This window comes from Borostomias antarcticus (genome assembly GCF_949987555.1).
Source record: "Borostomias antarcticus genome assembly, chromosome: 3".
In the NCBI taxonomy this organism is placed as follows: Eukaryota; Metazoa; Chordata; class Actinopteri; order Stomiiformes; family Stomiidae; genus Borostomias; species Borostomias antarcticus.
In genome coordinates, this window is record NC_140236.1 from 30,862,464 (window position 1) to 30,881,052 (window position 18,589).

An 18,589-nucleotide genomic window follows, 5' to 3' on the forward strand; every position below is an offset into this window, starting at 1 on the left:
TGCACGGAAAAGACACAGCCAATGGCAAAGCCACGGGCAGAAACCAGCTGCCTGTGGCTTCCCGGGCCTCTCCGTCCGTAACGCCGCCCCGAGCATGTGACAGGACGTGACACTGAACTTCCTGTCCCTGTTAAAAACAGGCCACTGTTTGTGCTGCTTGGTAGCCAACAACACTCACAAATATTTAGAATGACGCCCAGGGAACCTCCCCGGTATTAGCCTAAACAAACATGCTTGGGGCCTGGGTCTACTTTAAGCTGTTTAATTAATCCCCCTTCCTCAGGAACAAGTCCTGACCTGACATTAACTCAGTTGGATGGCAGAAAGCACTGGCTCTACATGCAGTAAGCAATGAGCCTCCAGCACTACCAGCCTCATCCGATTTAGATAAGTGATTACTTCAGGAGAGGGCATTTCTCACAGGGCTGTACTCAGGCCTTCTTCTGGTAGATTTGCAGCTTTTGTCTTGCTTGGCTGATCCATGGGCAATGACCCCCCCCCCCCCCCCTCCATATCAAATTTACGGATGAGTCATCAAATAAGAAAGGAAGTGAGTCAGCAGGGGAATATTAGACCACGAGAAGAATGGGAAACTGGCTTTAGCCGTAGTGTGGTGGAAGGAGGTGCAGCCGCTTAAGAGCAGTAAGACAGGTTGGCAGTGGTACAATGCTTGGCACCGTTTCCTGTTCCCATGTGAGAAGAGCATAAGCTTCAATTCGTGCCCTCACGTGCCAAGTTTTGGAGAGCAATTACTACAGATTAGAACGATCCTGTGCTGTGCTTGGCACCGTTTCCTGTCAAGATGCGCTCCTCCCTGCATGCTACAGGATGAAGCTGGCAGAGAAATCAGGAAATCTGCGTTTTTCAAATCCCTTTGAATAAACAAGGTAAAGTTTGATGTGATCCCATGACATTTAGATTTTACTGTAGATCAATTTCTTTAGAAATAAAGGAGAGGACCAGCTCTTTTGAGTCAGAGACAAGACACCCTAACCCAGGGGTCTGCAACCTGCAGCTCTTTAACCCCCTTCCAGCGGCTCCCTAGCATTGACAAAACTCTGGACCCCCCTGCCTTAATGTGTCCCCCCCCGGGTGCGTACCACCAAGCCTGAAAACCAATCTAAGGGGAAACATTGCCCTCATTCTACGGCTCAAACATGTTTTGCAGCTCTAGGCAGATTTTGCATTTAAATGTCTCTTTTGATAGTGCTCTAGTGTTAAGGGAAGGGGGGGGTTGTCCTGATCTTGCTCTCAGATCCTGATGACAGGTTAGGGTTACAACAGGTCCTGTGTGAGACCAGCGAGGTGGGAGGGGCTGTGTTGGAGGAGCAGCCATGCCAGCGGCCATGGGCAGATGATAGGAGACAAACGAGCCTGAAGCATCTTGTGATTCCAGAGACGGCTGCAAGCTCTACTGGGTGTTTCCTCTGCTGGAGTTTGTCTATTTAAAGCGAATTAGTAATAGGTTAACCACCCCGTACGTAGACGCCACTTTCCATTCACTTTTCAAGCATCTCAAATTCTCTCCTCTTCATTCCTCCTCAATCCTGGTTTTTACCTCTCATCCTTGGACACCCGGAGATTTCCGCCTTCCGTGGGTCGGGAGATTTCTACGTTGAAACGGTCGCTAGAACGCCGGCGAGAACAGCCGGTAACGAGATTACACCTACTGCTTTGGACTGGTTCTGCAATGCAGTTTTTTGGTTCTGGACGGTGGTTAAGGGGCAGGGGGTCTGGACGGTGGTTAAAGGGCAGGGGGTCTGGACGGTGGTTAAAGGGTAGGGGGTCTGGACAGTGGTTAAGGGGTAGGGGGTCTGGACGGTGGTTAAGGGACAGGGGGTCTGGACAGTGGTTAAAGGGTAGGGGGTCTGGACAGTGGTTAAAGGGTAGGGGGTCTGGACAGTGGTTAAAGGGTAGGGGGTCTGGACAGTGGTTAAAGGGTAGGGGGTCTGGACAGTGGTTAAAGGGTAGGGGGTCTGGACAGTGGTTAAAGGGTAGGGGGTCTGGACGGTGGTTAAAGGGTAGGGGGTCTGGACAGTGGTTAAAGGGTAGGGGGTCTGGACGGTGGTTAAAGGGTAGGGGGTCTGGACAGTGGTTAAAGGGTAGGGGGTCTGGACGGTGGTTAAGGGACAGGGGGTCTGGACGGTGGTTAAAGGGTAGGGGGTCTGGACGGTGGTTAAGGGACAGGGGGTCTGGACGGTGGTTAAGGGACAGGGGGTCTGGACGGTGGTTAAAGGGTAGAGGGTCTGGACGGTGGTTAAAGGGTAGGGGGTCTGGACGGTGGTTAAAGGGTAGAGGGTCTGGACGGTGGTTAAGGGGCAGGGGGTCTGGACAGTGGTTAAAGGGTAGGGGGTCTGGACGGTGGTTAAAGGGTAGGGGGTCTGGACGGTGGTTAAAGGGTAGGGGGTCTGGACAGTGGTTAAAGGGTAGGGGGTCTGGACAGTGGTTAAAGGGTAGGGGGTCTGGACAGTGGTTAAAGGGTAGGGGGTCTGGACGGTGGTTAAAGGGCAGGGGGTCTGGACGGTGGTTAAGGGGCAGGGGGTCTGGACGGTGGTTAAAGGGTAGGGGGTCTGGACGGTGGTTAAAGGGTAGGGGGTCTGGACGGTGGTTTAAGGGTAGGGGGCCTGGACGGTGGTTAAAGGGTAGAGGGTCAGGACGGTGGTTAAAGGGTAGGGGGTCTGGACGGTGGTTAAGGGGCAGGGGGTCTGGACGGTGGTTAAGGGGCAGGGGGTCTGGACGGTGGTTAAAGGGTAGGGGGTCTGGACGGTGGTTAAAGGGTAGGGGGTCTGGACGGTGGTTAAAGGGTAGGGGGTCTGGACAGTGGTTAAAGGGTAGGGGGTCTGGACAGTGGTTAAAGGGCAGGGGGTCTGGACAGTGGTTAAAGGGTAGGGGGTCTGGACGGTGGTTAAAGGGTAGGGGGTCTGGACGGTGGTTAAAGGGTAGGGGGTCTGGACGGTGGTTAAAGGGTAGGGGGTCTGGACGGTGGTTAAAGGGTAGGGGGTCTGGACGGTGGTTAAAGGGTAGGGGGTCTGGACGGTGGTTAAAGGGTAGGGGGTCTGGACGGTGGTTAAAGGGTAGGGGGCCTGGACGGTGGTTAAAGGGTAGGGGGCCTGGACGGTGGTTAAAGGGTAGGGGGCCTGGACGGTGGTTAAAGGGTAGGGGGTCTGGACGGTGGTTAAAGGGCAGGGACCGGCCTGTATGGACGAGGATTATAATGCTGTAGGCCTAACTGGTCATTAGACCAAGAAGAGCCCCAGGGAGAGGTCTGCCTCCCAATGTGCTTCCTTAAGGGTTCAGGGGGGGGGGGAGCTCCTCGGCTAGGCCCAAATAAGAAGAGGAGGAAGGGAGGGGAGAGAGAGAGAGAGAGAGAGAGAGAGACACACACACACACACACACACACACACACACACACACACACGGCTACAGACATGACCCCTGCTCTTTGCCAGAGCTCTGAGGTTTAACTCAATAGTTAGCACTGTCCAATTTAGGCTGCCCTGTACGCACTCGACAGAGCGCTTCAGGAGGTCTTTTCTACCATCTGCTATCGGACTGTTCAATGCTTCCTCTGATTGGCTGGACACTATGGACAAGAGTCAGCTCGGAGGGTGCCAAGCCTCCCTGGACAGGACATGTACATTTACATTTATAAACTCATGCACACATTAACCATTGCACAATCTAGGCATGATACAGAACCTACCAACTTTTACACTTCTTTATCTTTTGTACAGTTGGGTTTGTGTACATTTTGTATCTATTCTAAATTTGCAATCTAGTCTGTGTTACTTTGTTGTCTGGAACCCCAGGGTTGCTAATGCTATAGTTACATCACTACTGCTATACAACACACGCACACCTGTGGAGAGCACTTTGTCACAGCAACAGTTGGAGATTACGACTGCATCCTTTTTGTCTCAGAAAAACGTTGATTGCGCAACATCCTTTGCCGTTAGTTGACATAATGGACAGGTATCGAAAGAGTGATCACTGAGATGGACATTCTACATAAGTCTCATTTCCCCAAAAGCACAGGCTGCAAACAAACAAAACAGCTCATGTGGAAAAAAAAGCTCATGTGAAAAAAAAGCTGAAGTGAAACCTGCCAAGTTGGCCCTCATTGAAATCAAAGTTCAGATGATTCCATTCAGCTGTATGAGAGTGGTTTCCTCAACACGACAACTGTTCTCATGCAGCAGTAATCTTCAGATCATTAGTGGCTCGGGATCTAACACTGGATTGTAAAGCCAACATCTCAACATTTTCTCATCCACCTCTAATTTGGAAAGTGGCTGTGATGCACCATATGTACAGGTTAGCTTCCACTCTGCCACTGCACTTCACGAAAGCAAAGAAGTGCTGAAGTTAAAAACCAAACTAACCCCATCCCACAAACATTAATTAAAGCTACTTTTAGCGCCACAAGCCTGCAGGGCTCTCCATTGGTGTGCGTGTGTGTGTGTGTGTGTGTGCGCGTGTGTGTGTGTGTGCGCACACAATGGTGGGCTTAGAGGCACAGATGTGACTCATCCCCAGAGCCAGCTGAGTGGGGGGTCAACAGTGAGTGGGCACCTCAACAACATGTGAGCTCATCAGAGAGCCGTGGTCAGATAGAGAGTACAGAGAACTCCACTGTGATGGCGACTACTGAACCTCGCGCCAGGCGAACGGCTGACTGAACCACATGATCAAGGAAGAGCTCGACAACAAAACGTTTGAGAGTGTAAGGACAGTATGGACACTCTGCAATGTACAATTAGGCCCATACATATCTGAACATTGACACAATTTCCATCATTTTGACTCTGTACACCACAATGGATTTGAAATGAAACATTCAATATGTGCTTAAAGTGCACTTTCAGCTTTAATTTGAGACAAATTACATCCAAATCAAGTGAATGGTGTGGGAATTACATTAAATGTTATATGTGGCACCCCCGTTTTTAAGGGACCAAAAGTAATTGGACAAACTAGCATAATCATAAATCAAATTGTCATTTTTAATATTTGGTTGCAAATCCCGCAGTCAATGACATCCTGAAGTCTGGAACCCATAGACATCACCAGATGCCGGGTTTCATCCCTGGTGATGCTCTGCCAGGCCTCCGCAACTGCAACTGTCTTCACTTCCTGCTTGTTCTTTGGGGAGTTTGCCTTCAGTTTTGTCTTCAAGCAAGTGAAATTGTAAAGCGCTTTGGATAAAAGCACTATAAAAGTGCAGTCCATTTACCATTTACCAAACACTAATCCCGTCTTCCTATTTTTGAGGCTCACCAATGGTTTACAGTACATCTTGTGGTGAATCCTCTGTATCAAGTCTTCTCTTGACTGTTGACTTTGACACAGATACATCTACCACCTGTGCACTGTTCTTGATCTGGCCAACTGTTGTGAAAGGGTCTTTCTTCACCAGGGTTATAATTCAACAACCACAGTTGTTTTCTGTCGTCTTCCGGGTCTGTTGGTGTTGCTGAGCTCACCAGTGTGTTATTTCTTTTTTAAGAATGTACCAGTTGTATCAACAGTTGATTTGGCCACAACTAATGTTTCTGCTCTCTCTGTAGGGTTTGTTTTGATTTTTCAGCCTAATGACGGCCTGCTTCACTGATAGTGACAGCTCTTCGGATTTCATATTGAGAGTTGACAGCAACAGATTCCAAATGCAAGTACCACACTTGAAATGAACTCGAGACCTTTTATCTGCTGCTTGTGAATTAAATAACGAGGGAATAACACACCTTTTGTCACTTACAATTAATTGTCCAATTACAATTGGTCCCTTAAAAAAAAAGGGGGGGGTATAAAATAGTTTGTGTAATTCCTACACCGTTCACCTGATTTGGATCGAAATACCCTCAAATTAAAGCTGAAAGTCTGCACTTAAAGCACACCTTGATTGCTTCATTTCAAATCCATTGTAGTGGTGTACAGAGCCAAAATGATGAAAACTGTGTCAATGTCAAAATATTTATGGACCCAATTGTATATAGGGGATATATGGATAATTATACAACAGCTTGTTCCAACCGCGCATTATGATTGGCCAAGAGGCATTCGGAGCCGTGCCAATAACCACAATATACCAACGGGTAAATCAATATACCAACAGGTAAATCAATATACCAACGGGTGAATCACTCCGCTTAGTAGAACTATCTTGGATTGCGGATAGTTGAAAGCAACGCAATTTAGCGAAATTGAATGCTACAAACCAATATTTTTTCAAGCCATATTTAACAACAGTGCAGTGAGGTCTTGCTTTATCGTGGTTATTGGCACGGCTGTACACGGCACTCCACATGAGGAAGAATACGGCTTTATGTTTTATAGCAAACTTGGAAAAGACCATGGCTACAGTATATGCTAAAAATGCGGCCAGACACTTTTTAAAATGTATGAATGTCTAATTTTCTCTTTTTCTGTTTCCCTAGACTGTTCTTTGTCTAGATGTTCTTTATATGCTTAAAAAAACCTGAACCTGAAATCACAACAAAACAATCGTTCAGGATGATAGCAGTTCCTCCAGAGCCCACTAAAGCTGTGTTAAATTACATGCATGCATCTCTCATGTTCTGAGAAGAGTTGCTCTTTAACCTGGGGCAATGTCTAGGGCAATGTTATTGTTATTAGAAGCAGTCGGCATAAAGACGCTTTGTAATGATCTGCAGAGGCTTGTCAGTATAGATGAACTTTGACCCCTAATGTCTGTACCAACCTTCAGTCCCTCGCTGGGCAGGCGGTATCCAAACCGTGCAGGCAGGTCATCAAAGTTCCCAGTTTTATTGTCGAATGAGTACTGGAACAGAAACAAGATGGTCATCACTTCACAGGAACTATGGATGAGTAAGCTGCAGACACAGTCTAAGTTGGATCATGGGTAGGAAGGAGCTACATTTCAGCCACTGGTCGGATGCTCTAACCACTGGGCTACTTACCGCAAGTTGGAGGGGGTCAGTCTGTATGTACGTACGTGTGTGTCTGTCTCTGTCTGCCTGCCTGCCTGTCTGCCTGCCTGTCTGTCTGTCTGCGCCTGCCTGCCTGCCTGTCTGTCTGCCTGCCTGCCTGCCTGCCTGCCTGCCTGTGTGTGCATGTGCTACTCACGGCGGAGATGTCGGCCTCCACGGGCAGCAGGTTGAGGAAGGCGAAGAGCTGCACGGTGAAGATGGTGTAGATCTGCGTGGCGGACAGCATCAGCATCCCCAGGGACAGCAGCATGTTTGCATACCGCTGGGCCAGCCCACTACAGAGACCACCACAGTGCCCCGAGGTCACTCACACCTAGGAGAAACACACACACACACATCAGCATAGGCCTAGCCTTGTCCTATATTAGCAGATGAGTAAGGTGAGCCAAAAATCATCTCCAACATGCTTTCCTATTATTACTGACACTCCCGGTGCTTAAGATGAAAAAATTATAGCAATAATATCATCCAACATCAGAGAGAGATGGAGTAGAGAGGGGGAGTAGGGAAGAGAGAAAGAGAGGGGAGAAAGAGAGAGAGAGAGACAAAGAGGTAACAGATTCCCTCCTCACCACCGTTCCCTCAATCAAATCGACACAGCGGTGAATGTGGTACCAATCTGAGGCAGATGGCAGCTCTAATTGCAGTCTGAGAGGAGAGAGACGGGGAGATGAGGTCTGGCCTCTGATCAGTCATCTTCATTAGTCCGCAGCTACCCAGAGCAGCCTCCATCATGAGGTCTCTTCGTACTCCGCTGCCCCCCCCCCCCCCCCAACACCTTCCCTCACACGTCTCTCTGCCTCACTGGCCGGCCGCGGCAGAGCGGAGCGGTCAGGAGCCAGGGACAGTACGGTCAAGAGAGGCCGGCCTCGCCCAGAGTTGTTCCCACTACGTAACTTGAGCAGAAAAACGAGCCGCTTCATCTGAATGGGATTTTATCCTAATAAAGAAACTTGTTAAAAACTCTGGGCCCTAATCAGCCTACTGTATGTGGACTAATTGCTAGGCGTGTTTTGTATTGGCCGTGTCATGAGGTAAGGAAAGCATTAGCACACACAGGCTTTCAGACATCCTCCTGACTAGGGCTGGGCCTACTAGGCCATACAGGCAAAAAAAGCCTCATTTCAAAGACATATTTTCCCTTCAGGCAATATTTATCACTTATGAACTAGGCCTAATTTGGGTGTCTTGAATACATGGACAAAGAAAAATGCTATTGTTCAAACCAAGGAACATCATGAGGAGACACAGGGACGTAGCCTTTGCTATATTGTAGTGTGTGTGAAGTGTGGTGTGGAAACACTACAGTCTTGCTATTTAGGAACCCTAATGGACCTAAAGACTGGGCTAACGACAGTACTAATGACAATAAAGAAGGAAAAGGTTTTGTGGTCATTATGTAATGAATGACAAAATGTTACACCATATAGGCGAGTCATGCCAACAATGATGAGCAGGACACAAGAGATGCAACAAGACAACACTCCACACAGTCATGTTGTCTCCCAGCCATGATGTTCCTTTGTGGCAATGTGGAATTTGGTTTTGAATTAAATGAATATGCACTAACCTATGAAGATCTTAACATGTAAAATAAGGATTACTTTTCAATTCTCTGTGGAACTGAAAAGTAGAAGTGTCCCTTAGTAGAACAGACTATACTTTTACTGAAACACATACAGGTAGCATAGTTTGAGTGGCCAAATCAAAATGTATTGGCATTTGGTAATGGGAACAACAACTTCTAACAAATACTACTACAGGCAAGCTCTGACCACCTTGAGTGGAAGATGACAAGACCAACCGACGACACACCGACACATCAACCGACGCGGTTCGTCCCTACATTCACCACCTCTATAAGATGTACCAAAGCCCACCAATAGGAGTGCTAGCCACTGTTATTTTTTCCCATTTACAATACATTATTGCTTTGTATACAAAAAACAAAATTCCTACTTTGTTACTCTCAGTACAGTTACACTCCATTCTACACAGGGACACTTCTACTTTCCAAATCCATTGTGTTAGACATGTAGCCCAGGCGCTGCTGCCTAGCTTGTTTAATCCTTGTTTGAAATGTCAGGATTCTCAATGGTTAGTGTAGAGGTTAGGTGCATTGTGGGTACAATTATTGCAGTTAACATCCTTGTATTTCACTGAATAGATGAGTTGGGTCTACTGTAGTTAAGGTTTTCTTCATCAACAGGTTGGTCAGGTCTAGAAGTACTGTAGCTGTGTGTGTGTTTGTGTGTGTGTGTGTGTGTGTGTGTGTGTGTGTGTGTGTGTGTGTGTGTGTGTGTGTGTGTGTGTGTGTGTGTGTGTTCCTCCTACATCATAGCAATGTAGGCTACACGATGCACAAACAGAACACATGCTTCATTGCTGTCGGGTGGCTATTTGTGTGTGTGCCTGTGGTGGCATGTCTGACTGTCTGTCTTATGTTCCATACGAGATGGTCAGAGCTCACCTCTAGTGGTACTTGTTCAAGTTGTTAGTACAAGTTATTTTTCTCATTGCAAACACATTTTGCTTTGAGTTTGAACAATGAACACTGCTCTGTGTTTCAGTAAAAGTGTAGTCTATTCTACTCAGGGACACTTCATTCTCCACTCCATCATTGCATCATGGGTGGGGGACAACATGTTTACTGTGTGCTTGTTTTCCATGCTCGTCTGTGAATCAGCTCTCAAAGTAAATTCTCAGCCATAAACATTTGACTGAAACATGCACTGATGTCAGTTTACCAAACGTTATGGGGCTTGGACGTGAGGGAAGGCTAGGGGCTAGGAGCCAGAATAGAACTGGGTCATGGTCATAGCTAGCCTACTTATTTTCTAGAAACCTGTTGCCATCTAGGTACCCATGGCATGCTATTATTTAGAATTATTCCATAGAAATAAACCTTAAACGATCTGTATTATACCTATCGAGTGTTCCATTCTGTGGTCCTAGCAACACAGCTGCTCAATAGTGCTATAGGCCTTGTAAGATAAAAGAGGAAGTGGGCTTGTCAGATCTCTGAGCTGACCACCACCACCCAACAGAGCTTTGCATCTGCACTCTGAAGTAGTTATACAAATGTGTCTTCCATCAGGCTCCATCTCTAATGCCATGCCTGTCTGAGGCATCCTCCAGCAGGGAGACTTGTCATAGGCTTAGCCTACTTTATGCATAATAACGTACTGCTCATTTGTATTTAGGAGTTGGGACTCGGGAGAATGACTGCGGCTTTTCATGATCGTACACCTGCACGTATGCGACATCCTGTCATCTGCAGCAATGTGGGGCCCTGTAGTTTCCTGCTCAATACAAATATTGAGCCACATGATTTTTCACAATGGAGTCATGGACGGGGACGTTTATTGTGAAACATCCTTTGCATTCTCTGCAATTCGTAGCAATTTGAAGTTGAGTCATGTAAGATAAAGGGGACAGCTCCTGAGTCCTGATTGCTCTGCGTGTGAAATGTGTCATGTGGAATAGCTGATGTCTAAATACAGCTGTCTGGATACTCCTTCGACAGGTGCCATTAGAGTCATCAATGCCTTGTTACGGTAAAACGCTACTAACATCGGCACACAACTACAATTTTGCAAATGTTTGATTTAGACTCGTGGATAAGGTTATAGGTCACTTCAAAAAAACATGGCCATTTTCAATGTGCTGAATTGCCAAAACAGCTGCCGATCATGCAATATTTAGCGAGACTCTTGCTGGTTCAACTCGATGGCATCGTGACATCGATACAGAATAAGTGCTCGAGGCGTAAGTTACAGTCGAGCTCGAGTGTAAAGCACAAGTCTAACAGCCAAAACTACTAACTAGCCTAGCTACGACCGGGGTGCTAGGCTAATGGCTAATCGCTATCTAGATATGCTAGCGTATGAATGTAACACTGATTGTGGACACTTACCTTTTAAATCCGAGATTTTCAGAGGTTGACCCAAACGGCAAAAATATGGAAAATACAATCATTGACTATATATGTGTATATTAGCAACAAATGCAGTTTTCATGGTCAGTGCGACAGAATGTCAACAGTTATCCCTTCGCTAGCTCCTTCATGTGAGGGCATTGGGCAAACTTCCTCCATCTGCACCCGCCTCTGTCAAAGTCGCTGCTCCTGATTGGAGGTTGGAGAGTTCAATCAGGCTCTTTCCGAAGTGTATCCTGAGGTAAACACATCCACGTGATGCATTTACGAAAAATAAATTCATGGCTGGGAGGATGAACCGAGTGATTATGGACCGAATTACTCAAAACCATCAAATAAACAATTAAATAATTGAAGGAATGAATAATTAAATAAATATATAGGTAAATACAACATGTCATTTTGAAAAGATGTATCAATTATTAACACGTCTTTATTTTGAAAATGTGATTGTATTTCCGTGTATTTTCATAAAAAGTAGCCTACATTTATGTATATTTTTTTTACATAATAATGACTATATTTTTCACATCTGTCTTTTTAATTTCATGACTCCTCATTTCATGACTTTTTCCACAATAATCACAGTGGGCACATCAATCAACGCCTAGTTTAAAGGTGCAATAGTCAAGATTGCGATGTAGACTAATCATCAAAAACAACAACTACAATGTCGTATCTTTTTGTCTTGACTTGGAAAGAATCTTCTGGAGAAAAATGCAGTTTAAACCAAATTTATTGAGCACGCCATTCGGTCAAATTTCAGCGGTACTACTGTACTTTACTCGGTCGCCGGTTTATATCCTTGGCTTCAGGCCAATGAGCACACGATAAACAAACAATTTTGCATACGAGGGAGGTACATTTACAACTAGTCTTGTAATTGGTCAATAGGCGTCACTGAGCTCTGCCCCCCCCTCCGGACATGGGGGCAGTCTTGGGGTTTTTCCGGTCCTGCTTTGATCACCTGTAGGCTTCCTGACTTCTTCTTCAGAGGTGCCATCTCTATTGTTCCTCAGGTGGCAAAGGAATGTTGACTCAGGACAGGACATGTGTTGTCATCTAGATGTTAAACTAATTAAGTTAACCAAGTTCCTACTGAATTGGAGTTTATTCATTATTCTTAATAAAATGATTACTACATGAGAGTAATACAGATGTATTGATGTAATACCGTATAAAAATACACTACATATCCCCCCTTCGAGGCGTCCTAACGCCTCGACACAAAACAACATTAAACATAACAAACAATTCCCCAAAACACATACAAATAACCAAATCATCACACAACAACAAAGCAAATCGGGGGCCAGAGGTTACTAGCACTTAGCCCCTCCGAAGGAGAACAGCCCTCAGCGCTGTCTCATCTCCACGTCTCACGCTGGAGCCATCTTCAGACATCAAACCCCCAGGTGTCGCAATCCTCTCTGACACCCAGAGAACAATGTCCGCAGCAAGATGGTAAGCTCACCCCGTCCGAAACAGGGAGAACACTCCAGGAATGTCCAAGAATGACCCTCAAGTCATCCGTGACTCCACACAGTTCATAGCTTCATGCTGGTGAGGGGCAACCACGCCTTGGTAGCCCACTAAATGCACTCCAGGATAGTCTGAAAACATCAACACAGAACTACACAAAAAACAGAACATCCTATAGACATAGGCTAAACCTAAATTACTACAAAACAGAACAATCTAACCAAGGAGACGTGTACACACACCTGAATCAAAAACACAGGTGAAATGTAGACGACATCCTCAAGCTTGATTGAACAAGAAACCCTAAACAGAAATGACATATAATGCTAAACATCAAGAAACCTCATGTTCCAACACATATCAGAAAAAGATAGAAAAGACAAACAAAAGGTTAACAGACAAACAACAGGTTTCAGGCAGTCCCCAGGAAGGCACGATCCAGGCATTGCTAGGGCCTGGCCCCCAGGGTCCGCGGTACCTGTAAAACAACACTCAACACAAACCGAGGTTAATGACAGAGGGGGAGGCCTAAAGCCAACTCCTCAATAGAATGCATAAACGAACAGCTTATGGCCATTTATTGACTATTGAAACACAAACTCCTAAATCAAAGTGAGAAACATAACCTTTTTGAATTGACTAAACAGCTTTGTAAACCAATTATCTAAACTGATGTTATATGAAACCATAACTGAATACTCCTACTATTATGAAATTAACTTAGCATCAAATCATTGATAACCATTCAACACACATGACTTTTTGTTTTTGTTTTCCTGAACAAAAAGATGGTTCATACTCTGGAGTCCATATTCAACTAGTTTGCTTCTATAATAATCTTCTGGAGACTTGTTTCTCCAAAATGTCACAGATGTAATAAGAATATTCCTCATCACTTCAACTTCAGTAATGAACTCAGGCTCAGAGGTGACAACGTCGGTTATCACCGCTATCATTCTCCTAAAAAATTGATTCTAAAAACTTAAGAAATACTTATTGTATTATAAATTGCTGATGACATCTAGCCAATGACATGTTTAACTTCCTCTTCACCCCCCCTTTTTTTTTTTTTTTTTTTTGAATTCTTCAGAATTAATAATCTCCCCCTGTCTGAGGCTGTTGGAAAACAGGGAACGGGAATGAAGATTACATCATTGGTTATTGTCGTCGTTGTTGTTCTGCAAAACAACAGCTTGTTTCTACTCCTCTTCTATCCATTTTCCATTCAAAAGCTGACTTTGAGTGAGTTTCCTCTTCAGCTCAGCATCCTGTTCCTTCAACTACTTTGCAATTTCCTTCAACTACTTCCTAATCACCTTCAACTACTTCCTAATTTCCTTCAATTCTTCTTCCTCTGGTACATCCTTGGTCCATGTTGTATCATCTTCCTTCGAGTCAGACTCCTCATTCACTTCTTCACTACTACTACTAGTCTGTTTCATTAACAACACTTCCTTTCTATACAGCACCTGTCATAATCTTTCTAGTACTTTCATCATATCCTCCAATATCCACTCCTTCATCTACAGAAGAGTCACTGTCACTTTTATGTCTGCCCTTTTTGCTTTTCTTCTTCTTCTTCTTCTTTTCAGCTGGTGTCGGATGCTTATCTAATTTCTTGGTTTTGCGCTTCACATCAAGATGAGTTACAACGGTCGTCCTGGCATTTCCCTTCTGCATAATATCATTATTATCATCTCTGATCACATATCTTCCCTCAGAATTTAGCACAAGTAACTGTGTATAAACCATATTAGATTCCCTCTTGATGTCATAAGAATGCGAAGTCAAAACTTAATTCATGTGGGAGAACAGAGCATCACTCACTCAACAGCTTGTCCGTTGTGCTGTTGACTTCCTCTATTTCGGTTGGAGCTATAATTACTGCTCCCAATGCTGTGTTCTGTATCCGTCCCACTTTACTGAACAGCGTCAAGACTATTTAAGATCCTCATAACTTGATAAACTGTTAACAATTCAAACTATCAATAAACCTATTAAGAATCTAACACAATAAAATGAAGCTTTATCAATTATGTAATTAATAAAGAAATGAACACTCAATCACTCACAGACATAGGACACTTCTTGCTCTGACTAAACTGCCTAACCAGATATACTCCTGCTCAATCTCAACCCTAGTCTTCAGCACAGGGAGCGATCGGTCCCATTTAAGCACTTTTAATTTTTGCAAATTAAAAACCACAAAGCCCGGTTTGACGCAAGCTGAGGGTATTGTGCACCAGAGGACAATCCCCTCATTAATCGCTGTATGCCAGAAAATAATAAATTAAAATAAAAAAGGTTTTGACGTAGACATCGAAATGTCCACACCACTTTGCCTGTCAGCAAGTTGAGTCCTACTGTCCGTTCACTCAGTCCTTTCACTCCATACACACAATATGCAAAGCGTAATATATGTATGTACGTCTATATCGCTCTACTAAAGCAAACCCTTAAACTGATGTTTATTCTATCAAAAACCAAGACACCTTTAAACCAGATATCCAACAGACCACCAATCGCTCAAAAACCAAAGCTCATCACCAAACCATCTACATCCATTTAACAATATAATAATAAAAAGTTGAATAACTATAAATAATTAATCAAGTAATCAATAAAATATTAAAGAAGTAATCAATTAATGAACTAACCATGTATCCTTATTATCAAATCAAGTAACCAAACCAATCAATCACCTTATCATAAAACACCAAGCCCTAAATGCAGGTCAACCACTCAAAACAATTAAATCAGGTGATCAGTCTAGTTCAATTAATGAGCATTAATCAGCAATTCAGGCTTACTTTTCAAGCAGGTGATGGATGGATGGATGGATGGATGGATGGCTGGTATGGACAAAAGCTTTTCCGGATATTACTGTAAACAGATTGACTCAAAGGGGAAAACCCAATTAATCCCCAAGCAATGATAATTAAAAATAAATTTGCTATTAACAATCCATTATTCTAAAGTCAAACTGTCATAAAACACACGAATAATCAAACCAAATATAGAAAGCGGTCATATCTAACAAAGGCCACACGATGGCAGCATTGAACCACCTAATACACTTGAATCAATACAATATACCAACGTGAACTGCAATCTAAACGCCACTAGATGGAGGCATAGGACAACAGAGGTGAGAAGGATGAAAGATTTCTAAATATCCCTAAAATCTGGCTAAAGTTATAATTGACTATTCTTATCTAATCCCGTCGTCCCATACACCGCACGACCCACTGGATGAATTATCTGTCCCTAATTTCTAAAGACAGGAAAGAGAGAGAAATAAGAGAGAAAGAAAGAGAGAGAGACAGATAGATAGAGAGAGAAACACAATGGGGTGACTTCACACCTACAAACCACAGCACAACCCCCCTGGCCAGTGAACGCGTTTCACCGACCCCCCTCTCTTCACAGCTGTTTGATGAGGGCTAGGAATTTACAACTCAGGGAGTTGCTTCACCCACAAAAGACAATTAAACAGGAAATATCAGCCAATATTATTTACATTAACTCAACTTTCAAACCTTACAATGTATAAAACCAACAAACACACAATCTCAACTTTTAAACTTTAAAGCACAAAACCCACAACGCACGCTCTCCTTTCACTCCTCAACTTTCACACCTCTCACAGCCCGTCTCCTCACACAAAGGATCAAAGGCTGCTGTATGCAGGCACACACACACAATACCGGTTTACAGTATCGATCACCCACGTGGAGGAGAGAACAAAGATGCAGGCACACACACACACAATACAGGCCTACAATATCCAGTCCCACGTGGAGGAGAGAACAAAGGATCTCTATCCCCTCAACATCATTCAGAAAGTAAGAATATCTACATTAAACCTATCTCAAATATACAACAATTACAAGAAACGAAAGACCAGACAATAAGCAGACGGCTTAAAACGTACTTTAAAACGAGACAATACAGGACTCCGGTTTAGCCTGCTTCACATTTACTGGTACCTCACACTTAACACAAATATGCAATCCTATGCATTTAATTTAACCGGTTTTCTTTTAGAGACACGGAACCCCACTCTGGAGCTCCCGTCTTTCTCTAACCTCTGCGCACTCGTATGCGTCTTTCTAAGACAATGCCCATACCGAGTCAGCACAACAATGCGTACACAATTTAATCTATTTCTCCTTATTTATTGGAAGTTCTTTACGGCGAAAGCATAAAATAGTTTGCAAGACAGTTTACCTCGATCAAGACTCGCGAGGTCGTTCCCTCTTGTCCTCCTTGGCCGTTAGGTTCACGTGAGGTAATTGAAGTCGCTATCTTTCAAGGGTCTTGCAAACGTAGCTAGAATCGCCGTCTCGTCCCCGTCGCCAATATGTCGTATCTTTTTGTCTTGACTTGGAAAGAATCTTCTGGAGAAAAATGCAGTTTAAACCAAATTTATTGAGCACGCCATTCGGTCAAATTTCAGCGGTACTACTGTACTTTACTCGGTCGCCGGTTTATATCCTTGGCTTCAGGCCAATGAGCACACGATAAACAAACAATTTTGCATACGAGGGAGGTACATTTACAACTAGTCTTGTAATTGGTCAATAGGCGTCACTGAGCTCTGCCCCCCCCTCCGGACATGGGGGCAGTCTTGGGGTTTTTCCGGTCCTGCTTTGATCACCTGTAGGCTTCCTGACTTCTTCTTCAGAGGTGCCATCTCTATTGTTCCTCAGGTGGCAAAGGAATGTTGACTCAGGACAGGACATGTGTTGTCATCTAGATGTTAAACTAATTAAGTTAACCAAGTTCCTACTGAATTGGAGTTTATTCATTATTCTTAATAAAATGATTACTACATGAGAGTAATACAGATGTATTGATGTAATACCGTATAAAAATACACTACAACAACAACAGAGCTTTTGAGGTGAGAATAAAAGTATTGCTTTCCTCCCCAAAAATGTATTGGTAATGCTTTAAAATACCCTTCACTAATAAACCATTTACCAAAGCATCTGTTTAGTAGGCTAGTCTATTCAACATTTACAAATCTTTATTGCAGCATTTATAAATGTTAGTAAGCTATTTATAAATGAGTAGTTATGTGTTTAGAAACATGTTTCAAATGATTTTCTAATGGTTTATAAGATCATTTATAAGGTATGTGATAATGGTCTGCTTACCATTTATGGGGCAGCTCATTATGAATAACCTTAATATAGGCTATCATACATTAGCTGTGAATTCATAAATGCATTCAAGCTTTTACTTATTCTCGAAAAGACTATTTCCAATGCCGCCGAGATCACACACACACATTAAAAATACAGAGAACAAACATAAGTCAACGGTTAAAGGAGACAATAAAACATATCAGAACTAAATCAATTTAAAACTGTTACAGGTAGAAATACAGTGGCAAGAGATAAAAGCAAAATACAGCAAAAGAGGTAAGAGCTTCCAGTTTTAAGATGATGTTTTGTAGGTCGTTCCAAGAGTTTGGAGCATCAACATAAAACGCAGTCTTCCCAAGTTCTGAGCATGCTCCTGGAACCCAGAAGCAACAAATCGCTGGAACGAGTCGCATAGTTTCCATTATTCCATTCTAAAAGCGATGAGATGTAGGGAGGTTTCTTACCAATGAAGGCTTTAAAAAATAAACTGATACCAATGTTGCGCCTTTCAGTAAGTGAAGGCCAACCTACATTTTCTGTATAAAAGACAGTGGTGAGTATAGTCTCTCTCCAGACATAATTTGGCCTATTACATTGAATCTGAAGCTGATCGATGCAGTGAGTACTTCAGTACAGTTAAGAACCTACATAAAAGTTTACAAGTAATAGGCCTATTTATAAAAAGTAATTGAAGCCTATTATTTATTCCTCCTCACATTTATTGTAGCCTGCATCTCTAGGTCACTGGAGGGTAGGCTACTGAGTCGGTAGATAAAAAAGGAATGAATCCCAGATTAAAACGTAATACTTCAACTGTATCAACTGTAGTTTTAATGAGGCAGATAACTTAGTTGCGGTAGCCTACATATAATGGAATATATGGAAAATACAGTGCAAACAAAGGGTAAACATACATATTGCACAGATGGATACAGTTCAAGCTGATCGATACTTCCGCACACAGACAGCGGTATGATTTTGCCGAGCAGCTTGTTTTCCTTGACACTCCGGATACACCTGGTTTTGGTTTGGCTTTATTTATTTTCAC

At 43.7% G+C, this 18,589-nt stretch overlaps 1 protein-coding gene across 1 annotated transcript in view; it reads right to left on the minus strand.

Moving 5' to 3' along the window:
* Nucleotides 1–11,020, minus strand: part of rnf13 (ring finger protein 13) — a 47,630-nt gene extending 36,610 nt beyond the window's left edge. The window contains exons 1-3 of the mRNA XM_084461704.1: nt 10,886–11,020; nt 7,106–7,282; nt 6,720–6,800 (exon numbers count right to left, since the gene is read on the minus strand). Of these exons, the coding sequence (XP_084317830.1) occupies nt 6,720–6,800; nt 7,106–7,219 (195 nt within the window). The 5' untranslated portion in view covers nt 7,220–7,282; nt 10,886–11,020. The remainder of the gene's footprint in view (nt 1–6,719; nt 6,801–7,105; nt 7,283–10,885) is intronic.
* Nucleotides 11,021–18,589: the final 7,569 nt, after the last annotated feature.